General features: G+C 45.8%; 1 protein-coding gene and 1 long non-coding RNA gene across 3 annotated transcripts in view; one reads left to right on the forward strand and one right to left on the reverse strand.

The window, feature by feature from the left end:
* Nucleotides 1-25,997, reverse strand: part of LOC138447951 (C-signal-like) — a 298,198-nt gene extending 272,201 nt beyond the window's left edge. For both annotated transcript variants that reach the window (XM_069604482.1, XM_069604481.1), the window contains exon 1: nt 25,812-25,997. In XM_069604482.1, coding sequence (XP_069460583.1) covers nt 25,812-25,958 — 147 coding nt within the window. In that variant the 5' untranslated portion in view covers nt 25,959-25,997. The remainder of the gene's footprint in view (nt 1-25,811) is intronic.
* LOC138447956 (uncharacterized) overlaps nt 1-27,015 on the forward strand; it is a 175,657-nt gene that overhangs the window by 103,989 nt on the left and 44,653 nt on the right. The gene's annotated exons all lie outside the window — the stretch shown is intronic.

A 27,015-nucleotide genomic window follows, 5' to 3' on the forward strand; every position in this document is an offset into this window, starting at 1 on the left:
GCAATTACGGTATCGCAAATTGCGTTACCGTAATTACCTCGAAAGTCCCTTTGCGGCTTCCTTCCTTAACGGCTGGTAAAACCAACTTAATCCAAACTTAAATGCCCAGGCACTTGCACAATCTTGCAGCTGGTACCATCAATGCCCATTTAATACCACTACAGCAGGGCCTGGCAAGTGCCTTTCCTATGCCTAAGCAAACGCCACTACTGTTCGCATTTCCAATGCTTGTTTGAGATAGTGCTGCTGTAGAATGGGTCCTCTAAGAAACAGCTCACAGAAAGCAAAGGCCCGTGCTTGGTGTGGACTGCACTCACCACACACCTCTCCAAGAAACTGAACAAGTGGGTGCTTTATTTAAAGGATGCAGAGAAGACCACCTGAGATCTTAATTTTAAAGGGTTACATCAGAGTTGGGGATCAATCAGTTACAAGTTCTGTAACTGTTACTGAAGCTCCTCTTTTAGCAACGCTCGCCTCCCTAGTCAGGGGCACTACATATAGTTATGGCAGCTGGGGGTGCTCATCCGAGGGCACCAGTAAGAATAGGCAACACCCAGTGACTGCAGGGATGGGCGCAGTGTTATTTTCTATGAGTCCTTACACTCTGGGACAAAGGGGGTATTAACCCCACAGGACCCTATGGCTGAGAGGTGTATATTTTGCTGGCAGCACGGTGTTACAAAGAAGATCCTCAGACACGTGGGTAAGTTACAAGTAGGACCCTTTATTCCAGTTATTCTTGAGTTCTTAGATTACATGAGAGGAACCCACTGGCTCCCACCACCCAGGCTACATCTTCCAACTGCCTGGGTTGAATTTGTACAGAATCACAGGGGATCTTTGGGTATTACAGATGGTGCAGGGTTCGGGCAAAGTATCCAAGACAAACTACTAGTTATTTATCAAGAAATCCATTATTTGTTAAACACATAAAGAATATTGCTGACTTTGTTTTCTCCCTCCGGTTTTTTTTGTAATCTTTTCATTCAAAGGAAAATGTATACGGGATTCAGAGCAGGTATCAATCAAAGGGATATCAAAGGTTTCTAGCCTACAGGCATGTCAAGAAGGAAACCCTTGAGTTATTGCAGGAAGTCCTGGAGCCGGGCACTTGGATGATCCACTTGAAACGCAAGGATGCATACCCATCAGTCAGCATCTTTCCTCCTCCCCCTTGTCGGTTCCTTCAGCTTGCCTGGAGCAGAACCATTTTCAATTTTGCTTGTCTTCCCTTCCGCCCCTCAGTGTTTCACAAAACAGATTAAGACGATGGTGGCAACCTTCCAGAGTCAAAGGATTTGATTATTGATTTACTTGGAATACTTCTGATCGATGCCCAGTCATGGAGCTGGCCGGTGGCCACCCAGAGGAAACCCTCACTCTCCTACAGAACTGGGTCTTGTTGTAATTCAGGACCAATCAGACATCACTCCATCACCAGCAGAAGACCTTGACGGTGCTCCGCATCAATGCAGCAACATCCTCCACGCATCTGCTGCACTGCAAACGGTGGCCATAAAAAGAAAGTCTATTTTTGTCCTGAACTACTTACTACTTTCCAGTCAACATTTTGCCTGAATCCTCATCATTTCAGGTGCTCTTTCTGGGTCCTCTTCATTAACATTCTGCGACAGGGCAGGACGTATGCAAGACAAAGGGGGAGATCCGCTAGTCGCTCCCCCATATAGAAGGATGCAACAGGAAAGCCATTTCCAGTTCTTCTGCAGTCTCCTGTTAGAGTCCGATGCCAGCTTGGAAAGCCAGGTGTGGAGAAACCTTGACTGAAAATGTGCCGTATGTACAAAAGTGGAAGCCAATGGCAGGGATTGTTGGTGTGTGCAAGAATAACACCAGAGACTATGCATGATCTCCAGGTGAAGCAATTGATAGAAAGGTCAGCAGACTAGATGCGCCTGGTGTGGTTGTTGTGACTTTCTTTGCATGCTTTTAGGGGCTGGCCTTAGGCCAGGGTAGCTTTGGCGTCCGCCAAGGGCGTGAGCTGCTCATGCTTTCCCTCTCTCCCATGACTTTGGTTATATTTTCAGGGCCTGACAGCCTGTGTGCTAGGTCCTCATGCTTTGCATTTTCCCCTGGTCATCATTAGAGGGTGGAGGCACAATTCAATGGAGTGAAGCTGCCAGCGCCAATAGCTTTCTGCTGCAATAGAAGCTGGGAGCAAGTCTTGCATGTGCCGTCCCATTTTCATTTTTTCAAAAGCAGCTGTTCTTCATCTTTGTAGATATCTGGAAGCATGTTTTCTTGTAACCAGTTTGTTACCTTCGCAAATCTTTATAACAGTGTCTTTCCTTACTTGCATTTGAGACTGCATTTGGTAGAATAACCAAGATGCAGTATTAATGTTTTGATTACACCTTTTTTTTCCTGCACTCCCTTTTGAAGATATGCATTCTATCCTGTGTCGGTGGTTCTATAAATCTATTTGACATGGCAATTCACATTGGGGATTGATTTGCTTTTCTTTCGACAATTCATATTTGTGTCAAATTGTTGCAGGCACAGGCATACAATATGGCTTTCATGCCCGGCCAGGAGGGTGGACATGGTCTGTAACGGCCCGTGCGAGCTCCTCAGCTTGGACTGTGGGCCGGTAAAGGCTATGTCCGCCCTCCTGGCAGGGCATGAAAGCTATTCAAACCCCTGGGGTTCGTCCGGGGTGTAAATGTATTTCACAGTTTTTCATCGCGAGATCCGTGCTACCAGCACAGCCGACCTGCAGATGAAAAATGGGGGGGGAAAGATGGCTGCTGCCATATGGAAAAGGGACTAAGTCCCTTTTCCATGTCTATGGTGACAGCCAGACAGGAGGAGTGCTGGGACCGGAGCGCAATGCTCCAGCCCCGCAGGTAAGTGGAGAGGGTGGGGAATTAAGTCATTTTGAGTAGTGGGGGCAGAGATACTCCCTGTTATCTCCCCACATTGAAAGAAAGAAAAAGGCGCCACACGGGGAAGGGCCTCGAGTGGCTGGGACAGTGGGCAGGAATTGTGTATTTCCATCCACATTGGGCAAATTTGGAATCAAAACTGCTGTATTCCCCACATTAGCAAAACTGTGATCCTGATCATATTGCTTCTCTGTCAGGGATGGACTGGGAACCAAAAGAGGCCCTGGAAATAATTTTCAAAGTGGCCCCATATTATACATTTTCAGCAAGCCCAAACCTTTTCCTAGGAGTACATTTTGAAATCAAACAGGTTACCACACAAAAGAGGCACAGAGCACAGAAGCCTACCGGGAAATCTCCAGAGTTCGCTATAGGTGAGTCCATCCCTGCTCTCTGTGGCCCTGTCCTCTTAAATGTGAACATTGGGAAAGCATTAAACTGTGAGTTGGGGGCAGATCTATCTCCTCGGCTGGGGCCTCCCTGTGGAACAGCCTTTCTGCCTCTCTCAAACTTGAGCAGAACCACCTCCGGTTCCGGAAGCAACTCAAGACCTTCCTTTTCGCTTCCTCTTTCTCTCTTCCTCTCCCCTGCTGATCCATCTGACTGCTCCACGCACTGGTCACGGTTTGAACTCGGGATCAGGTTCCTGCATGTCCAGTTGCCCTTGCACTACCTCTAGGCTCCCCAGCACTTAAGGGTCTGTATCTGCAACCCTACAGTCCCTTCTCTCTGCACTTATGAGACACCCGCTGGCTGCACTTGTGAGTTAACTGCACTTCCCCCTTCCGCTCCCCCCTGGCACTTCTCCCGTCCCTCTTCTCCGGACTTGCGCAATCTGAATGACACAAGGCCTAGTAAGATAGTTATTTGTCCCTCCCTTGTTTCCCCCTCCTTGTCTTGTCATGCTTAGAAGCACTTGTGTACGGGCACGTTATAAATGCCACATCATATCATATCACATCATATCAGCGTGGGAACTGCTTCATACAAACTAAAGAGGCACTGGCAAAGCCGATTGTTTTGGCTTGGTTATAGGCATTGTAAAACGGGTACATGAGGAGTGAGGGCATGAGGGGGAGTGAGGAGTGATAGAAAGAGGGAGCAAGGGTAACAGGGATGGTGAGGGACAAAGGGGTGGTGAGCAGGCTTGGACTGGCCTATCGGGCAATAGGGCAATGTCTGAACCAAAAACACAAAATGCTGGTGTGGGCCACTTTTTTGGGCAACGTGAGCCAGTTTGATGAGTTACTTCACTATGCAGCTAGTAATTATGACCTGTGCTGCTGAATATATATATCTTTAAAATGCACAATTCACATCGAATTTTATCAAATAACTCCCCTTGAGCACTATTCAAACAGTCTGTCACAAAAGGAATGAATTGCCATTTGCAACTGTGTGCCACTTTTTCATTCATGCCCGAGACAATTTTATGCACCAGTCCGACCCTGTTGGTGAGGGAAAAGACGTTGGGGAGAAGCAAGTGAAAGAGGAGTGTTGGTTAGTGAGCGAAAGAGTGGACGCTGCATGGCACTGCCTGCAAATGCACGGACAAGGAGCTGGAGGGTGGTGCAGTGCAAATGATTGGACAGAAATCACCACTGAAACTTCACTCTTAGCCTTTCCGTAGATGTATAAAATATATGCCAGCGACTGGAACCACTAGAAACCATTTGGAAAGAATCACGTGGATTCTTCATCAGGGCACCACGGCTTCAGGTAAACAACCTGAGGCAGCAAAGATCGGTTGCGGCGACGGCAGGCTATCCCAAGTGGTGGTATGCCAGCTGTGAGTAGCTCCTGCTAGTGAAACTTGCAAATGGCGTCTAGGAAACGGTGTCCACTGGCTACAGCTGCAACATGGACTGCAATATTGGCCTTCACACGATACACAAAAGCACCCCTAAACCTTTCTCGATAGCAATTCCGAAGATGTACAGAGACACAGGAGAAATCCTTTGGAAATAGTCACCTGCAGTGTACCCCAGGGCACTGGCTTCGGCTGGAAAAAACGAGACAGGCGAGGCTAATTGCAGGAAAGGTGGAATATAAGATCTGGCTTCTACTGCATCCAGTTGCTGACATATACTTTATTCAACAATCAAGTATCCTATATGAACAGAGGACAGCAAATAGGCACACAGTTTAAACACCATCACAAAACAATTGTGTGCAATTCGTCAGTTTCACACTGGTCATAAATGCTTTCTCAGTGCACCTGTATTTTAATGTTTTTTTTTAACTTAAGTTTAGCTTGTGAACATCTTTTGCAGTTGTCTTCCTGTTTTAATAAATGCTCTTGTTTGGGCCTTGCTGTTTTGTTTTTGTATACAATGCAGCATAGTGAGGCCATGGCAGTCAAACCATGGTTTGCCATGTTGTTTGTTTGTTTATTGATTTATATGGCGCACCAAACCCAAAGGTATCTGGGCGCATTACCAGAAACTTACAGGAATACTTTAGGCATAGTTGCAATAGTTACAGTTATTTTACAAAATAATACAGTGAGTATGTACCTCAAAAATGCAGGATAGGTCAATAAGGGTACAGATGAGAATCACACCTTTAACAGTCCGAGGCAAAGGTTACAGTGCCAGGGAGGTCATGTATCAACGATCGAGCATGGTTTGGACTATCCTGTGTGTGTCAGAGTTCCTTAGCTAAGAGCCAACTTATGGTATTTCACCTAAGGTTAGAGAATGGTTGGTCCGCTCTTAGAGAGGGAGGGAGGGTGTTCCAGAACTGCGCAGCCATGACAGGGAAGCTGCTCCCCCTGCTTTTTTAATTTGAATCTAGGAACAACCAGGCAGAATGAATTGACTGACCAAGTGGGGCGTGACAAGGGTTTTTTACAATTCTCTCTGTGAGGTAAAGTGGGGCAGCATTATTGAGACATTTGTGGGTTAGAGAGACAGTTTTGAGCAGGATTCTGTCATTGATGGAAAGCCATTTGTTCTGTTTCCTCAGTCCCAAAATGGGCTATCTCCTGGGTATGCCAAGTGCAGGTGTAGGTGACACCCAGATGATCCAGGTCGTCGAATAATGGCTTCATAAATATGTTGTACATTGTTGGTGAAACACAGGAGCCTTGTGGCACACTGCAAGTTATTGGGATGAGGTCAGCAGCTGCTGAAGGAGAGAAGAATCTCATGGTCCTATTATTCAGAAAGGATTTGATACAAGCAATCACGTCCTGTGAAAAGTGAGCGGCTGAAGCAAGGTGTTTACATAGTATTTTATGGTCCACCAAATCGAAGGCGGCGGATAGATCAAGGAGAAGTAACAAGGCCATATTCCCTTTATCTTTGAGTTCATTGATCCGGATCTTTAGATCAATCAGTGCCCTTTCCGTACCCTGTTGTGGCCTAAAGCGAGATTGGCGGATTCCTAGGAGGTTATTAGTTTCTAGGTACTCCTGTATCTGGATGTAGGCTACTATGTATACAATCTTGAGTAGGAACCGTACTGTTGTAATTGGCCTATTGTTGGTAGGAATGGTGGGGTCCAGAAACATTTCTTTAGGAGGGGTAAGACCCAAGATAGGTTTATGCCCGATGAGAAAGAAGCATTGATTAATTTAGAGATAAAGGGCGCCAAGACTCTAGCGGCCTCTTTCATTATGAGCTGGACAGCTATCTCCCTGGCACCTTGCCGGTTTCAGAGAGACAATCATTTTTTCAACCTCATGAATGCTGACTTGGGAGAATCTGAAGCAGTGAGGTGGTTTAACAGTGTAAGTTGGGGTTCTGGCGTGAGTATCTACATTGGGTAGGTTAGCTCTTTTATCAGCAATTTTATGCTGAAGTCGTGCGATTTTGTTCATTAGGGCATTGTGGATATTGGTACACCAGAGTTAATCCTTCAAGCAATTGTCTGTTGGAGGTATTGGCGCTTCCTCTTCTCTTAAAATAGTAAAGGGCTGTGGAGACTCTTCTTTCTGCGGTGGCACTGCACTTCTTTTCCCAGGGACCTGCCGGGCATGGTCCTTTGGGTGTAGGAAAGAAAGTAAAGGACCAGGGCTCAATGTGTCTGCTGTTTTATTTGCTTCCCCGGGATTAAGTGCAGCGGTCCAAGTGAGTGGGAGTGTTTTGGAGCAGGGATCCTCTACATTTTTTATTAGGTTTTCCTGTTCCTATATTTTTATTTTAAAAAGAAAAGGTTTTGTTTTAAAAGAAAAGTGTAGGAAGCCGTTGAAACGTGCACTTCAGTGCACTGAAGTGAACATTCCCTTAAACAGCGGGTGCATTTGTTTGTGGGTTTCTATTGGGCGTGAGAGGGGCGTGATGCTGGGGTTTATGCAAAGCCATGGGTTGGGGAGGGGCAGGCCAGCACGGGACATAGTTCCACTACTTCTTTTCATACACTTCAACCACTGATTAAGTGTTACTGGGCAGGGCAGTTAACAGTGCCAGCGTGAGTGATTCAACACTGTTCATTTCATGGGCACGAAACATGGCTCAAAGAGCAGGATTTAAGCTCTGGAAATGAGGTCAAATGATAAGAAAAACATCGCTGCTTTAAGATTTCAGCAGAATCTCTAGGTCATGGGGAAAGGCACAACATTGAAACAATGATCTTTCTGCTAACAGAGTTCGCAGATTGAGTATTCAGTGCCTGAGCTAGATTAAAGATACAGCGCCAATCATGGGCTAAACCATCTCTTGATGGGAAACCAGAAGAGGAAAAAGGGTGTGATCGAGGTGCTAAGAAGGGTTCAACAGTTTTGCTCCCAGTTGCAAACTGATTTGCCATCAAAGCCATGCCAGTTAAGGCAGATGGTGAGAAGGTTGGCCAAAGAAGATGGAAGGGCCCTTCAAGGTTGGCATGGGGAAATGAGGTTGATTAGATAACCTTTCTGTTAAAGGCACAGAATCTTCAATGTATTTCTGTTGGCCGCTGTAAGCTAGTATGGAGACCCCCTAGCACCGGCAAAGCAAATGGTGTATTCTGAACTCACTGAGATAAGACAATGGGTCTAAGGGGAATGCCTGAATATTAAGGGTTCACATAGCCGAAGTGGGAATTCGCCAGTGCTCCTAGCACCCTGCGGGTGGAGGTACACTGGTAAATACAGAGAACACGTGGAAGTCGGAAAAGGTGGAAGACGGCGGGTTTTGTTACTGCTTTGATTTGAGGGATTGGAGTGGAAGGCAGGGCTGCTTTAACCTCACAGCACCAATAGATCCGTTGATTTACCTGGAGCCAATTCGCTGCCAGCCTGGATCACATGTGTTCAATGATATAGCCCTATTCGTCTGGAGGGACTGGCTTCCCTGATAAACGGATGAACAGCTGGGTATCACCTGAATAAGAGCGGTCATGGATGTGGTGCTGGGTGACAACCAAGAAGTTAAGCTGTGGGTAAAGTTAAATAAAATGGGAAAAAGGGGGATTCCTGAGGTGCTTCATAATAAATCAGGGAAGATTCAGGGGGAGCGAGCTGGATGAAAGCTTTGCAACCAAAGCAAGAGCTTAGTATTGGCTCCCAGGAGGCAAGGCAATAGAAGAGCATGACCCACAGTGTTCAAAAGGGAGTGTAGGCACAGGAGGGATAAGAGGGATCGGAGGAATAGGTCTCCTGCTCTAGGATTCTCTGCCACTTGCAGAGAGCGGTTTCTGTACTGCACCCGGATCTAAAAAAAAGATGTAAATGAATGAAGGAAAGCTTGGTGATCCTGCAGCTGGCAGGGAATGACTTTCTGGGAGAGCTTAGACTAGGCTGGCAATACAGCATTCGGATCAGCCAAGGCTTTGGGAAGGTGTATTTGTTTTTGGGTGGTGGGGAGTCTCCTTCAGAGACTGAGCGTTTGATGATACTGTGATCAATAGGGCTAGAGTGGGAGCTTTGTCTTTCACAATGTGTGCGGCAATAGAGTTGGATGAGGAGAGGTGAAGTTTAGAGCTGGCCATCTGGGTTAAAACTCAGGACTCAGGCTCACTGGAGATGGGAAAATATGAAGGGGTGGTTAAGCTGCAATGGTTGAATTCCCTCTTGTTTAATGGCCACAGCGTGGGGAGCTTCTATTTGATTTTGTGTCTTAAGAGTAGGTCATATTTGTACAGAAAGATTGTCGGGGGACTACTTTGTAAGTGTGATAATGGGATCTATGTGATCACTGCGTGCCCCATTTTACCGAACCTGAAAATTTCATATCCGAATCCGGTTGCAGGATCCTTTTTGTTTGTCTTTTGTTTTTTTTCACTTTATTGTCCACAGGCACGGCAACCCTGCAGCCCCCGGACCCATTTTATCATACAAGAGGAGTAGGGGACACCCTGGAAACTCCTTCTCCCCTTGTTCGGTATTCGATATTTTTGACCTAGCCGAATGCGCAGAAAACGCACATTCAGAATTTCTTCTCTATAGTTTCGGACAATACCTCAGAATGTGGAGAAAGAAGAGACTGACTGTTTTGAACAGGGCTTTTGAAGAGTTAACATCACTTAGTAAGCATAGTGGCTTTGGCTGCTTCAGGACAATGGTTTTTCGGTAAAATGGTGCAGCATTTTCATGCACCGATTTGTCTACTGAGATTTTTTGGTTACCTCTATTTCACTTGGTGGCTCTAGTTTAGCTTTTCCATCCAGAGGCTGCTGGGGTGACCCCGGGGAAATGCTCTCTTTTCACATGATCCCATCTTTGTGGGAGCTTATAAATCAACGGCTTGAGAAGGCGGTCTGCTGCCGTGTCAAATAAACTCAGAACTCATGAGTGAGCTGCATGTTCACTTGGGATTATGTGGGAGAGGGAGAGGATTATCGGGTGTAAGATTTTGCATAGAGCCCTAAAGCATGAGCATCGCTGGAACAGCACTGGGCATCGTTGCTCTGAAGAGAATCATGAAAAAAGTAGCAATATTTGGCCAGACTAGAAGAGCAATGTTGCCAAGGGGTGTTAAAATGCTTTCGGAGAGAGTAATTTCCAAAGTGTGCCCTTCATTCCGAGTGGCATCCATGCTTAATACCTGGAAGTCAGGATGGCAGCAGCAATACTTGGCGGAGTCAGTGAAACCATCTGCGGCCATATTAAAATGGATATTTGGATCGCTTAGTACTAGGATGTGATAGTGCGTGAGCGATAAAGAACTTATCAGTCCCAACAGCCAGTTAGTGAAAGGCTAGGAATATTAGGGTGGCTGATAGCAAAGGACACCAAGAGCGCAGCTATTAGGGGTGAGGTTGATTTTTAGTGACAGTATATCAGTACTGTGGTTTTGCGAGGAGTGTTATGGAAAATATCGCAAGGGTATCCCTCACAATATTTGCTAGACGTCCAATGCCCCATTCCCACGCACTTCCTGTTGGTTGACCCAGTGGATGTCATACTCTTCTGGCGCTAGTTCAGTGATGAGGGTTGTGGGGTTAGAAAGCCAGGATTTGTTAGGAAAAAAGCAATCCAGCCTGGTGTGATAACAAGGTCCCCCCTTGGGATAGCAGGGTTGACCGCTAACTAGCTGCTAAGTAGGGCACAAGAGAGTACATTGCCAGTCTCTTGGTTGAGTTCAGACATTTTGGGGTGAAGGCCTAAAGATTGCAGTAGTAACATATTATCAGGAGTAGGAGGCATGTTGGTTAGACCTAAAGGAAAGGAGTTCCATTGTAAAGTAAGAGAGTGAGTGCGGCCAGCCTGAAGAGCAGAAAAACATCTGTAGGAGAAGCAAAACATACATTAGAAAGAGGTGAGCTGACAAGTCCTTGCTTAGGACATTTGACAATACAGCATATCGCTAATGTGCAGCTCCTTTGTCGTGCTCCACTAAGCGCTAGCTACTGGTATTGCACCCCTACTTTTTGCTGCTGTTTAAACACCATAATCTGACTTTACCAGTGAAGTGCAGCCTTTAGCAGCACTCCCCTGGGCTTTTCGCTCACTTTATTATGGGGAAACTTACATGCCCTCAAAGACAGTCACTACTGGGAGACTTTGTTTCCCTTAATCCTTTCCAATGTTGCAACTTTTCTGCAACATGTTACAAGTGCACAATGTACCTTACAGTACAGTGCTCTTGGGTCTTACTTTCATTTCCAAAGGCCATAGACTCCCTCAAAGGATTTTTCAGGAGAGATGTGCCTTGGACAGGGTTGGTGGCAGCTTATCTTTTCGCATATTCTCAACCCTTTCTTGCCATGTAAACCGCACTAACTGCGTTTGGCATAGGAAGGTGGTCTGGCTTGGAAATGGCCATGCCACGAGGTTCTTTGTCCTATCCTTTGGCCATTTTGTGCCTTTGCCTTCCTCAGGTCGAGCCGACCCGGGTCAGTCCAATGTCTGGCTTGTCCAGAGGTTTACCCTGTTCCAAGAACCTAGGCTGGTCTTCTGAACCTCTGCCCACCAGGTCAGAGTTCAGAAATCCATCTTAACATGCACCACAGCACCTGACTTTGTATGGCTGGATGTGATCAACGTGTTAAGTACTCAACTGTCCAAGCAGGAGCAGCCGCTGGAGCTACGAGGTAGGTGGCCAAGACGGGACGGGCCTCATGCGCCATTGGGAGGTTTCCTCATTATCCAACCACCCCGTTCCATCAGACTAGCTTAAAAAAATGGATGGCAGAACAAAAAACGAAATCCAGAATCTTGAAGAATGGAATATGCACAGCAGGCCTGTGTATTGTTAGTTATTAGAAAATCATTCTTATAAAATGATTCAAGAAAAATGCATCCCTCCCTTCATACTAACTAGGCATGAATTTTGCCTTCATATATGAAGTAAAACTATCTAATGTTAATATCTTTTGATGGTTTTTAGTGATGGTTTTCCCTTTGATATTAATTATCAAATTGCCGTTGAGTGAAGCTTTACTTCTATAGTTGTTGCAATTGCACAATATTTGACTTGTATTGAGGTCTATAAATCTACATGCATGGCAACCCCGATCCAGAAACTGCGCTTGCTTCACACCTTTCTGATGCTTCTAAGAGGCTGTGGCAAGTATTTGGTCTCTTTGTCAAATGATCCTGGTATATTGAAAACAAGACTGACATACGTAATATCACCTCAACATTATCACTGTCAATTTCTGAAACACAAAATGTCACAATCCATTTTACCACTTGAAATTGCTGTTTAGAAATGTTACCAATAGCCTGTCTGTGAAAAGTTGCATTAATAGTGTCCTCATTAGCCTCTCTGTGAACTCAGAAAGTGTTCCCAATAGCCTTTCTGTGGAAAGTTACATTTTGAAGTGACCACAATAGCCTCTCTGTGAAAATTGCAATAGTGTAATACCATGCCGGACCGAACCGTCCAATCTCCCTAATAACCTCTCTGTACAAAGTCCCTAATACCCTCCCTGTATAAAGTCGAATTGAATGAAGTGCACCCACTAGCGTACCCTAACTAATCGTATTAATATAACTAACAGTATAGCGGTGTACTGTAGAATCTAAAACGGTGACTAATAATCTAATACAGTTGATTTAGATTCATGCCTAACACCCTGAATAAAGGCGAATTGAAATATGTCCACCCACTAGCGGGCCCTATTCAATCCTATTAGTATAACTAACAGTACAGCTGTGTAATGTAGAATCTAAAACGGTGACTAATGATCTAATACCCCCTCTAATCAAACTGAATCTAGAGGCAGACCGAATATCTTCTCTCTGTACAGGTGAACTTAGAAGTGTACCTAATAAACTAATATCATCTCTGTCTACAATTGTATCTAGAAATGCACCAAATAGTCTAGTATCGTCTTTGAGCAGCTGAACTTGGAAGTGATCGCATTGAATTACGTGACGTACATAATATGCTTTGGAATACAGAGAACATTTGAAAGAGCATATATCATTCCACACCCCACGCTTACTCTCTTCTTTACACGACCACTCAACTAGAACACAGAGATACTATGTCACCATTCGGTATAACTGTTCTCATATCAACATCTCCCGCTCACTCCCCATCACCCTGAGTAAACACTGCTGGTTTCACCCCCCCCAGCCAGGCGTTCTCCTCAGGCCTAACGCAGCCACACTCGGTCTGGATAAATCCTGCCAGAGCAAACACATTCTCCTGATCTCTCAACCACTGCCCCTACCACTAAGAAGCAGCTACCACACGAATTCCGCACCAGCTGCACACATACCTCGTGCGCACACGCACCTTTGGACTCTCTCTACTCTCTCTACTGACCCGAAATTCGGTTCCCAACCTACCAGCGCCTTCAGACCATACCAATGGTATATAAGGCGCTATATAAATGCAAAATAACATAACATAACATTATTAGTTGTACGTCAATTACCATCTCCCATTCAGCAGACCAATTACATTCAACCTAATAACTGTTTAAAAGCACAAATAGGGTGGACACTCCATAGTGGTACGTGTTTTGTTTACCTAAGTTCTGTAATCAACACCAGGACATATACTGTTTTACATGGAGTATGTGTCATTCCATGGTCATCGAGTTTCTCTCCTGCCATATCAACAGACATTTAGAAAATATTAGTATTTTAATATCTTTCAGTCATGACTATCCATGATATCCATGAAATCCATGATATCTGAGCTCGCTTCATTTGTTCCCCCAGCTACGTTGAGCAGGAGCTCACTAGGGCTGCCGCCGTGTGCTGCAGGAGCAGCACACCCTGTCTGGATTCATCTAAGCATGGAGGTAAGCTCAGGCATTATCCACGCTGCCTTGAAGCTTTACTGATCCCTGCATGAATCTCACGATCTGCCGTGGATTCAGCAACACCCACAACCCGGCTGCTTACATTCTTCTAAAAACGCTCCATTTGCTGAATCTCGGAGCCATCCACCGCCGTATCTTCTGGGACACACACAAGGCTACCCATTTCGAAGATGGCCGCCTCCCCTGCCTGATTTTGTCCTTTTCCTCTGCCTGGCTTCCCCATGGCCCGGATTGGGCAAGAAGCGCCTAATTACTGCCATCCAATAGCCGGCAGGCTATTAGCCGGCGAGCGAAGTAAGGCCAGGAAAGAAGGCCTTTCACTGACCGAGCTGACAGAGCGCTACAGATGCCTAGGAGCCATTATGCTGCCTGCGCACGCTCTTTCATTCGCTGAGAGCCATAGGTGAGTCCCCCGCACACCATTCCTTCATGTGCAATCCCCACACCAAGGATCACCCCACTGTAGGCTCCTGCTAGCAAGCTATTGGCCCCCTGCCCCCTCACATTATAGGCGCTGATGTTTCACGCCACCTTTCCCGCTTTGCCCACGAATGCCCGATTGAGCACCAGCCTGACTTTAACTGCTCCACAACAGTAATTGACTATCTGTCTCACACGGCACTAACACTAATTATATTGCTGCCTGCCCTAGCGGCCCTGATTAACTGCACTGCTGATGCCTGGCCCTAGTGGCCCTGATTAACTGTACTGCTGATGCCTGCCCCTAGCGGCCCTGATTAACTGTACTGCTGCCTGCCCCTAGCGGGCCTGATTAACTTTACTGCTGCCTGCCCCTAGTGGGCCTGATTAACTGTACTGCTGATGCCTGCCCCTAGCGGCCCTGATTAACTATATTGCTGATGCCTACCCCTAGCGGCCCTGATTAACTGTATTGCTGATGCCTGCCCCTAGCAGCCCTGATTAACGGTGTTGCTGCCTGCCCCCAGCAGCCCTGATATTAATTGTGTTGCTGCCCGTGCACTAGCACCCTACTACATCTGTTCTCTACAAATGCATCCCCCTGGCACCTGCCCCACAGCACCTATGCACCTTCTCTCCCCATCTTCCCTCTTCCTCATTTCTCTCCCCCTCCTGGCCATCTGCAGCATGCCGCCTGCTCACCCAGGCTTGCATGCTCACCCATGCCCTACACCACAACTTGACCTCATGCATACCACATCACCTTCAGCAGTCCAATCTACATTCAACCACCGTTCCAATCCGACTGGACATCACCCACACCACCGCAGGCTCTGTAGACTAAGAACACGCACTAAACCTCTCCTAGCTCTCCGCAGCACACCACCCTCCACATACCTTAGGAACAACAGACTTCGCTCTCACACCCACACATCAGTCGCCCAGACTCACCTCTCTGATCATGCACACCACCCCAGCACCCATCACGCCGCACCCATCACGCTCCAGCCTCCCTCACTCAAACACGCACCTACCACCTCCCGCACCCCCAACGCCAACATACATACTCCATCACTAGATTTAAGATGTGCACTCATCAATGCTCCCTCTGTCCATGCCCATGCTATTGAAATCATTGACCTTATCACCAGCCATAATCTAGACCTACTAGCCATATCCGAAACCTGGCTCCATGAAGCATCCAGTCCTTCCATCCACCTTGCCTTCCCCCAAGACTATACCATCCTCAGACAGGACCGAAAAAATTCTAAAAGTGGCGTTGTTGCCCTCATCTTTAAAAATACGCTGGCCATGGAGAATGTGTAACCACCAGTGGGACAAGGCTGATCTCCTCTCTGCCAAACTAACCTTCTCCCCTAACTGCACCATAAACTTCATCACCTACAGACCACCGGGATCACCCCTTGACTACCAAAAGCAACTCCTCCAAAACATTGGCAACAACCTTAAAAGCACCACCAAAACCATCCTTCTAAGTGATATTAACCTGGACCTATCTGACCCGAAGGACAAAGCAGCCGCAAACTTAGGCAAAGAACTCTCACACATGGGGTTCAAACACAAAATTACGACACCCACTCACAACAAAGGCAGATCAATTGACTGGATTGCTGATCACAACTGCTCAGCTGCCATCACCTCCATCTCACCCATCCCATGGACGGACCACTACTTAATTCAATTCTCCATTCCCACCACTCCCACCCATAAAACCCTGACTCATGCCTACGCCAAAGTAAGAAGGTCCAAAAAACTCACTGCTTCCAACCTCGCTCCTCTCCTCGATATCCCCAAACTTAAACCTCCATTTAGCCATGACCCTACCTCTCTCGCCAACATCTACTCCAGGGCGCTCACTCAAGCCATCGAAACTATTGCCCCTCTAGAAGAAAAAAAAGAAAAAAAATCCATGCACTGCAACTCTTGGTTCACTGAAGAACTATCTGCCCATCGCACCAAGGAACGCAAAGCTCTATCCAGGTGGCAATCAGCACCTAATCAATCCTCTCGCAATGATTTCAAAGAGATCTCATTGACCTACAAAAAAGCTATATTCCAAGCCACATCCGAAACCTATAACCATAGAATCACTAATGCCAGCTCCAAATCAAGAGAAATGTTCTCAATATTCAAAGAACTCACCTCACCTGCCTCCAGCCCAGATGAAATCATTAAGGATGAAGCCTGGTGCACAGGCATCCATTCTGCCCTCCTCAATAAAGTCAACACACTCCAAAATAAAATAGCATCACAACGCAAAGCTCTCAACACCCCCACCACTTCTCCCTCACCTCCCACTAACAATACTCGTTCACAAACACCCCTCTTCGCTTTCAGAGAAGTCACAGAGACGGAAGTTGCGGACCTCCTCAAAAAAAATCAAACAGTCCAACTGCAAAGGTGATATATGTCCACCCTCCATCATCAAAGAATGTACAAAATCACTCACCCCCATCATCACAGCTTCCTTCATTCGCATCTGGAACCGTACCACAATGTCTAAAAGAAGCCTGGGTTCGCCTGCTCCTGAAAAAACCCTCCCTTGATCATTCCTCCCCCAATAACTATCATCCTATCACCACCGTCCCCTTCCTCCTCAAAATCCTAGACAAAGCTGCCCATAACCAAATCCAACACTACCTGGAAACCCACACCATTTTAGGCAGAAGACAATCAGGTTTCCGCAAAGGCCATGGGACTGAAACAGCCCTTCTAGATTTAAAGATTCAAATCACCAAAATAATGCTCACAGACAAACCTGCTCTCCTCCTTCTGCTCGACCTCTCTGCAGCATTTGACCTTGTCGACCACAGCATTGTCACCTCTCATCTTTTCAATGCTGCACACTTCTCTCATAAGGCAACCACCTGGATCACTTCCTTCCTTCAAGGCAGGGCCATGAAAGTGTACTGAGACCAGGCCAGCGCTCCCCCACCACCATCAGTTGTGGAGTACCACAAGGGTCTTGCACTGCAACGACCCTCTACAACCTATTCACCAAGCCCCTCTTTGACTTACTGGACTCCCTCGACATAGCCTCCACAAACTATGCGGATGACACGCAAGTTCTCCTCCCCCTCACCAGAGATTACGACCAAGACTCAGAAGCCCTCCTTAAAATGTATTTCACTATCCAAACCTGGATGGCTATCAATGGTCTCTGTTTAAACTGAGATAAAACCGAAATCATCATCCTAGCCCCCAGCGAAACACTAACCAAACTCAGCCCCGACTACTCTCACATGACCATCAACAGTATTAGCATACCTGTCTCCTCTGCCGTTAAGACCTTATGAGTCAACCTAGATGCCACACTCTCCGTGACTAGACAAGTCAGCGCCATCACCTCTGCATCTGCACTGACCACCAAACTCATTTACGCCATAAAACCCTACCTCACCACACCCAACTGCCTCTCCATAGCCAGAGCTACTATAGGAGCCACACTGGACTACTTCACTGCCCTTCTAGCAGGCACACCAACTAAAAACTTAAACAGGCTCCAAATAGTGCAAAATAATGCCCTCCGCGCTGCACTACTCATCCCCAAAACTGACCATATCCCACAGGCCAGAAGACTCGCACACTGGATCCCAGTCAAGGAAAGAATCAATTTTAAAATACTCACTACCACTCACAAATGCATCAATCACACAGCACCCCCCTTCTTAACAGAAACCATAACCATGAATTCATCCATCCGCCTTAAAAGAGGCCATCACGCTAATCAACTCCGAGTACCCACTGTAAGAAGAGCCAAAGCCAGCGACATTGGCTTCCCACACATACCACCTAAGCTTTGGAATGCTCTCCCCAACTCACTCAGAGCAGAACCCCCACTGTACTCCTTTTGCAAATCCCTCAAAACTACACTATTCAATTAACCACTACCTTCCTTCACCTACAATTGATCTCATACGGTCTGCTACGAAATGTGTCTGAAAATACCAGCATCTGTATACATTATCCTGTAATGAAAATTGCCTTGTAACCATCTTCCTTCCACTGTAACCAGCTTAATGTTTATCTGTAACAGCGCCACGATGCCCCTGGGCTGATGTGCGCTTTAAATAAATTCGAATAAATAAATAAATAAATATCCTCTGTGAACGGATGAAGTACATTTTGCCATCCTGGAATTTTCCATTTTTACTCACTCCAAATACTATTAGCACATGGGGATTATTATTGACCGTGTCTCAGACAATATTAATGTTTAATGTGCAGTCCATAACTAATGGCATTGGCTGCATTCTGAACTTTCTTTCTTCAAACGCAGGCAGGGAAACAATAATACAATTCCCAGGTAAGATTTCTTTCAACAAACATCTACTCTGGGAGGGCCTTTTTTGCTGCATGCAACTTAATATACCAAAAAGGAAGCCAAATCAATGGAAAACACTTTAATTAATTTTGATATGGTACCTAATGTATGCTCATGTTAAACCGGTTTCAGTTCAACCAACTTTGCAATTAAAATGGTTTAAAGTGATTATTTCAAAAAAAAATGTTTCGAAAAATAAAAATTTCGAAAAACCAAGTTTCGAAAAAAAAAGCTGTGACAAGCTATATTTAACATGCAAAGAGCATTTCTTTGGAAACCAATCCGTCGACAATAGTCATGGACTGGTTTCAATTGAAATGCACTTTCACATGTTAAAATTAGCATTTCAATGCTTTTTTTGTAACTTTGAAACGTTACATGGAGCTGTCCAGTGCTGTGATTTCAGCACTGGACAGCTCGATGTAACGTTTCAAAGTTTTTGTGTATATTGGGGGGTTCCTCCCCCCAGCCCCCCAACCCCCACGCAACCCTCCCACCCTCCAACCCTAACCCAAGCCCCAACCCTAACCCTAGCCCCGACCATAACGCCAATATAACCCTTAAACTAACCCATACCCCAACCCTAACCCTATTTTAACACAAACTAACCCTAGCCCCAACCCTAGCCCCAACCCTAAACCCTAAACCCAAACCCTAGCCTCAACCCTAACCCTAATTTAACCCCTAAACTAACCCAAGCCACAACCCTATCCCTATTTTAACAGTTAAACTAACCCTAGCCCCAACCCTAACCCCAACCACAACCCTAACCCCTAACCCTAGCCTCAACCCTGCACTAATACTTACCATCACATGTCGATGGCACCTTCACATTTTTTTCAATGAAATTGTCATTCAAAAGAATGGCATTTCGACAAAAAAAATTCAATGGTTTGCCATTCGAAACTTTTACATTTGTTAGAATAACCAGATACCATTAAAATGCTTAGTTTATAAAAACAACCTTGTTATTTGAATACTATAAAATAAAACATTTAATTTACTAACTCTGTTGTTCTATTTACTTTACTCACTATTAAAGTAAAATGTTTACTTCATACGCAAAACTCCAAAACATGTATTGCTACTACCATTATGTGCTAATAGCCTTATACACCTCAGCAAGGGTCATTGGCGCTTGTGATAATGACCCTTCACCAATGTATGGTCCTTAGCACTGTGATAATGACCCCTCTGTCGGTCTATCAGGCTATATTATTGTCTTATGTGTCTTCCCATCTCTACTTAAAAAGCTCAAGCATCTATTTACAGTAAAAGCTGGATTATCCAGCACCAATGGAAACCCAATGTTGCTATATGATGAAATATGCTAGTTTACCATATGGCGGTTATGGTGCAGAGAGTCGGAAAACAGAGGAAAAAGACAATATAACAAAGCTTCCTGGCGTTCTGCTGTCTTTACAGTACTCTACCACCTGCAACCTCAGGTACTCACCCTCCGATTCAGCATTTCCTTAACCAGGACTGTACTATTACCGGAAATGGCAGGTGCCAGGATAATAGAGTCTTCCCGTTAATGGGGGGATGGATAACAAAGCTACTAATGTACTTTATGAGGCGTGATATGTTAATGTTGCTGTAAAGACTGATTTAGGTTATTCAGTTGGTATTGCAAAGAAAAAGAAGACACAATGAAACACTATTGCAACAAAAGGACTATATAAGAACTGCAAGAAATTAATTTCGCACCCGGGGAAGGGAGCTCATTCAATCAGGTGGCTGGAACAGTGGTCAAGAATGCACAATCCCTGCCCGCTGACCCTGCCACCCGAGGCCCTTCCTCGGGTGGTGTTTTTTGTTTTTGGTATCATTGCTGGCAGGCAACAAGGACAGGAAACAGGGAGCCTCTCCTTGTTGCCTCCCCATGCCCTCGACTTACATGTGGGACCAGAGCATTGCGTTCCAGTCCCGGAGCACCTCCCATTTAGACATGTTTTCCATGTACGCACTCCTGGCAGAGCATAAAAGCCGTAGACTATGAGATAAATGTATCAGATTGGAGCATCAATTAAAAGGAGAAATAGCAACATTTTGGAAAGTGGAGATCCTTAGGCAATATGTTGAGGCACAGAGGTTACCGCAAGGTGTGATTATTTGTGTATATACCTAAACTGAGGATGAGTAAGCCTCAATTTAGATGTTACAAATGCTAATCAAATATGCTTAAAAAACAGAGCAGATGTGCAGGTTATAAAAAATGAGATTGAAGAATTGAACCTACCAAATACCAGTAATGGCTTAATTGAACTGTCATGTTAGATCTTGTTGCCACATAGTTGAGTTGGAAGTAGTGGCCTACACCTATCACCCTGCCATGCATATCAAACATCAATCCACCCCGTCAACATCCCAACACAACCTTATCACAATACCTTATCATAATACCTCCTCCGCACCTTCCATCCTTCAGAGAAATGAAAGACTCAGGAACAAGACTACAACCACTAATCACTCTAGGAACACCCATCAATCTAAGGCTAGCAACCTCACAACACACGCAACAAATAGGACCCACAAGAACAAAGATCCTAACCAGCCGTCCGTTATCAAAGGTGGCCTCATTAGCGCCAAATCTCTCCTGGCGCATGCTTAGGTATCTCTGACCTCATTGCAGTCAATGACCTAGATTTCATCGCCATTATAGAAACATGGCTACATCCAGCAGCCCGGCCATCTCTTGCGCTCACCGTACCAGAGGGCTGTTCCATTATCAGAAAGGACAGAAACACCTCCAACGGAGGCGGAGTCGTCTTCATTTCCAAAAAGAACCTAATAATAAGAGAACTACCTAACCAAGCCCTCCCATCAGGGGTATCACTGTCAGCAAAAATAACACTCTCCGCCACAGCCTCCATCCTCCTCCACCTGATCTACAGACCACCAGGCCCCACCTCCTCATTCGAAGAGGAAATAGCCAAATTACTGACAACCGATCTCAAATCCACATCCAAGTTCATCATCTTAGGAGATTTCAACTTGGGCCTCAACGTTAACAATGAAAATCAAGCATCCGCTCTAGCCAACACTATTGAAGCTCTATGTTTTTCCATTCGCTCCACCGGCCCCACACACACCAAAGGCCGCACCTTAGATTGGCTAGCTGATCACAATTCCACCATCAACATATCTAACAATGACGCCTGCCCATGGTCAGACCAGAACACAATACTGTTCACTATCAACACACCATCACACCCACCATTATCGCTCGTGCTACCCAAGTTCGCAACCATCGCAACCTCACACCTGCCAACATGCTCCCATTACTCTCTGCAATCACAGACCACAATGACATGATTACTGACCCCACAGAACTAGTGGACACCTATAATTAGACTATGGAGATAGCCATCAATAAAATAGCCCCCCTTGGCACCTGCAAAGCCAAACCCCAAGCCCACATCAACCACTGGTTTACGCCAGAGCTCAAGAATCTGCACAAAAACAAAAGAATTGCAGAATCGAAATGGAACTCAAACTCCAGCCAGGACAACAAAACCCAATTCGCCTCCTTAGCCTCAGAAAATAAAGAGGCCTCCCTTCAAGCTAAGAGCAATGCGTAAAACACACGCATAGATAACGCCAAGTCCAGCTTTAAAGAGCTTTTCTGTGTGTTGTGAGAACTAGAATCACTGTCCCAGGCCCCGGAAACGACCATCAAAGAGCAGGCCTGGTGCGAAAGCATACAAAGAGCACTCCTAGACAAAATCACCTCACTACAACAGAAGATCAATCTGAAAGAAATTAAACTCGCCCCCTTTCCCAACCATCTACCACAGAACACAACCCCACAAAATCCCTTCCCAGGTTTGAATTATCACCTATTACGGTAGAAGAGACCATAAAAACCATAAAAGTCCTCATACCCTCAAAATGTCAAGGAGACATTTGCCCGGCAACCCTTGTGAAAGACTCCGCCCATAACATTGCCACGTTCATCACATCCTTAATTAACAACTCCTTCATTACCAACAAAGTACCAAAAACCCTGAAGGAAGCATGGGTACTTCCACTACTGAAGAAACCCACCCTGGAACCCAATGTTCCAACGAATTACAGGCCCATCACCACAGTGACCTTTTTACTAAAAAATCTTAGATAGAGTGGCCTATGTACAAATTCATAACTACCTCGAAAAGCACAACCTACTTCGCCTTTGCCAATCAGGTTTAGACCCGGCCGCAGCACGGAAACATCCCTGATAGATCTCAAAACCCAAATGGACCAATTCAGAGACAGAGGTCGACCTGGCCATGCTCCTCCTATTGGACCTCTCGGCAGCGTTCGACTTGGTGAACCATAAAATCTTATGCCGTAACCTGGCCAGCAATGCCCCCTTCTCCAACAATGCCATAAAATGAATTAAATCTTTCCTGCCTGACTGCTCCATGAGAGTCTTCTCCCCCACAGCGGCTGCACCCCACTCACCAGTCACATGTGGGGTTCCTCAAAGATCATGTGGCTCCCCTACACTCTATGATGCATTCACCAAACCAGCCTTTGACCGACTTGACAAATTGGGTGTCACATATACAAATTATACTGACAATACCCAGATACTCATTCTGATCACAGGCAACCATGACACTGACTCGAAATCCCTGAACGCCATCTACTCTGCCATCCAAGCATGGATGGCACAAGACAAACTCTGCCTCAACAATGATAAAACTGAGATTCTGATCATAGGCAGCCCCCTAGACTAAACAACCTCTCATCCTCCTACATTTCCTTTCACATTGACGGAAATACAATTGCAGTGGCCAAAGAGGTCAAAACTCTGTGGGTTTACCTTGACGATGCACTACTCTCTCTCGACAAGTTAACGCCATAACATCAGCTTCTGCATACACACCCAAACTCATCACTGCCTGCAAACCTCTACTATCCGTAGAGAACCGCATCACTCTGGCGAGAGCCCTGATCCTCTCCAGAATCGATTACTGCAAAGCAATCTTTGCAGGGTCCTCAGCCAAAAACATCTCCAAACTTCAGATTGTTCAAAACAATGCTATCCGAGCTGCACTCAGCATCCCTATATCAGCACACATAACTTCCACCAGACGCAATATCCATTGGCTACCAGTTAGAGACAGGATCAAATTCAAGATACTCTCATTGACTCACAAATGCCTGTTCAACACTGCACCTCGCTGTCTCTCCAGCCAAATAACCAAAGTTCAACCATCTAGACCTACCAGATAACCCTATCTAGGTCAGCTTGCCATCCAAAGATTTAAAAGACAAAATGCAGGTGGCTCTAGCTTCCCGGTTGTGGCAGCCACCTACTGGAATGCCCTGCCCCCAGAGCTCAGGACTGACCCCTCACTGTGGTCGTTCAGAAAAAAAACTCAAAACCTAGCTTTTCAAACAAGACCTCAAAAATAACCACTAATCCCACTACTACCAAATGGTGGGAGCTTCCCATAGGGTCCCAGAGTCCACCCTCCCAATCAACTGGCAGTACTCGATTAACCATCCTAATGTTGGACCTAGACACTCTCTCCATGGCATGAAATTTGCTGCCCCCGCACCTTGCCCTAGAATAAGCCTGAAGCATCTGGATGTAACCAAATCCTTGAACTGAAAGCTTAATCTAGCTTAAAGGTATCAGGTTGCAACCAGATTCCTATGTACCAGACTAAGAATAAACTGAAAGTATGTACTAGATTATGACTAAATTGAAAGTAATTGGATGTAACCAACTCCTTAAGCACATGCGCAAGCTGTAAGTATGTACAAAAACATGATTAAGTTGAAAGTAACTGAAATGTAACCAATTTCACGATGCACAAGACTGTTTTTATACCTGTAACCATATTCTTAAGCACATGCACCCAGGGTTAGGTGCGCTATATAAATGTAATACATAAATAAATAAGCAGGTAGAGTGGTAAAACAGGCGGTATTTGCAAATACTGCTTATTTTGCTGCTACTGTCATATTCACAATGAAGCCCATACCGACTCATGGAAAGTACATTTCAGAAGAAATGGAAGCCCGTTATCCAATACTACCAGCGGAATATATAGCTTGAAATAAAAAAAAATAAAACTAATCAATGATTGATAATACCGAGAAAGGAACTATGCACACGAAAAATAAAAAATGTCTAATTGCCAAGAACCGATATGAATTACACGTTTTAGTAAAAAATTACACTTGGAGGAAATTAGTAAAATAATTATTGTATGTTGAGACAGAATCTGCACCTTTTATGTGTTTATTGTAACACACCATGTTTGTATAGCGAGGCATAATTTTACTTATGCAATTATCTCTATAAAAAGAAATATAGGCGTGGCAGCATAACAAGTCCAATTTCAGCCACAGTTTTTTTTTTCCTGTAACACGTGTGCGCTATTGAAGTACCCCTATATTTGGCTGCCCTAAATCCATTTGTCCGGTGCCAGAACCCGACACCTCATGCATTCCTAGCCGTCACCCGGGTTGTACCCCACTCCCGCGCAGGAAATGTACCGTATACACGACGTGGCGGGTATTGGCCAAAACGTACCTCGCTGCCCTCGGGGCTTGCCTAGACACTCACACCCCGGCCTCGGGTAACCTGTAACACTTCTGCTTCAGATCAGGCTATGTGCTGAAGCTGAGTTAACACACGCACCCACAACTATCAGTGAACACGACATGGGCAACTCGAAACAGCCAAAGCCTGAAACACCTGCTGCTAGCCACACTCGTATATATGTCTTGCAATGCAGAGCCATGTTTTCTTAGGGTGAGTATTATGATCAATTAAAACTGCAGAGCCCAAATTCCGTTAGTCGCTCAAAAGGGTCTCTTACTGAATGACAATAAGGCATGTTTAAAATTACAAATTCTGGAAATAATGTTCCCATAATGCTCTTTACATTTATGCAAATCGGCGGGATTGGGTTCTAGGAAGAGATACTTTATTACTGACCTGGCCTGGGACCACACCCCCACTCGGCCCCACCTCCCTTCAAGGATGAGCGGGTTCACCCAGTACATTTTCCCCCATTTCCAGCAGTGTCCCACTCCCCAGGTGTGACCCTAGGAGAGCAGAGGGAGTGCCACTCTCCCTTACCCACCTTATTTAGCCCGCCTCCCAGTTCAAAAGGTCCCCTTTCAGACACTGTCAAGGGAAATTAAGTGGCGTAGCCTTGCTGTGCAGCCAGGCGGCGATACAAATATTACTGACCCACTAACAGTTTCCGAGGCTGCTCAACCTTCAGGAATTGTTTTTTTTTCCACTGGGAACAAACCCCTTTATCCCGTGGAAAGAACTGGAAGGCTCCAGCATTATTAGGACCATTGAGGGCACACTGGCAAAGATAATTCTCTTCACTTTTCTCTCCATGACGCAGTAAAAGAGACCGCGCAGACAGACCTCGGACTGTCACTGCTACAATGTGCGTTATATGGATATGGTAATGCCCAGGCAGCTTATCTTAAAATGACATTTCTATGAGCAAACGCAGTTTCCTCCGAACCTGTGCTTTCGGGCCTTCAGGGTCCCTGCAGGTGGCAAAGACCCAGTGTGGAGCAACAGGGCTCTCCAAAAACTTCTTGACCAGTTCCAGGCCGATGCCACGGTTCGACCCGGTCACGAGCACACTGCCAACCTGCAGGTCGCCCATTCTCGTCTCACTTGCGCTGCTGCCGGCGTACACTGAACCAAAGCTGGAGGCAGGAAGGACCTGCGTGTTTGTCTTAAATAACGGGGCAAAGTTCACCGTGCCTGCCAGGTGCGCAGCCAGCTCCCAACCGCAGTCCTTCCTGGTTGGACGTTATCTTTGCCTGGGTGATTCGCCTGTTCACAAGTGATGACAATTTAAGGTGCAGACGCAGAGTGATTTTGGGAGAGTAGTAATCCAACCTGTTATGTTCAGTCAGACAGTATCCAGCATTACGAGTGGGGGAGGGGGGGCGGGCGGACCACGGAAAAAGTCCTGCTAGTTTCCCCTACAAATGTACCTTGCAAAATGAATGCTAAACGGACACACAAGTTCCTGCCTCCCTCCCATATGATGACTTGACTCCTACCCTCTCCCTACAACATTTGGACAAGAATAAGGCATGGAGCTGTGTGACTGCTATGCCCCCCCTTGTGCATGGGGGGCAGGGGAGCCTACTTATGAATTTCACTGAGGGGTTGGGGGGGTGTTGGGGTGCCCAAATCTAGGGAAGTGACATCACCGGCAGTTATGTGACCGCATTTGCACGTAGTCGCCAACTTGGTGCAAAGGGGGGGTGCATAACAGTGGAAACATTGGCTAGAACGTACTGCATATACTAAAGTCAAGTAAGAAGGAGTTGCAAGCCTTCCAGTTGCATTCCAGTAAGCCACCGCTGCCCCTACTCCACCCTGCTATAATCATCCAGGTTGTAGCAGCCCTCAAAAGGCAGAGCAACATCACTAGGATGGGAGAACACCATGCTCGCTAAACAGAAGATACAGCTGCAAGGTGGAGTACCAACACACAGGAAATGTTCCTGATTCAAGGGAAAACAAGTAAAGAAGTTTCTTGATTAAAAGAACAACAGTGCTTTGTCATGATCTACATCATACCCTGTTTACCGGAGCATAACCATCAACCCAAAGGTGGTCTTAATGCCCACCTGATGCTATGCCAACAACACGTAACAACGAGCTGTAAGTTTGTGACAAAGGATCTGCATATCTATCTTTGTTTA

This window comes from Ambystoma mexicanum, chromosome 1p, assembly GCF_040938575.1.
Source record: "Ambystoma mexicanum isolate Mex_15411 chromosome 1p, UKY_AmexF1_1, whole genome shotgun sequence".
Lineage (NCBI taxonomy): Eukaryota > Metazoa > Chordata > Amphibia > Caudata > Ambystomatidae > Ambystoma > Ambystoma mexicanum.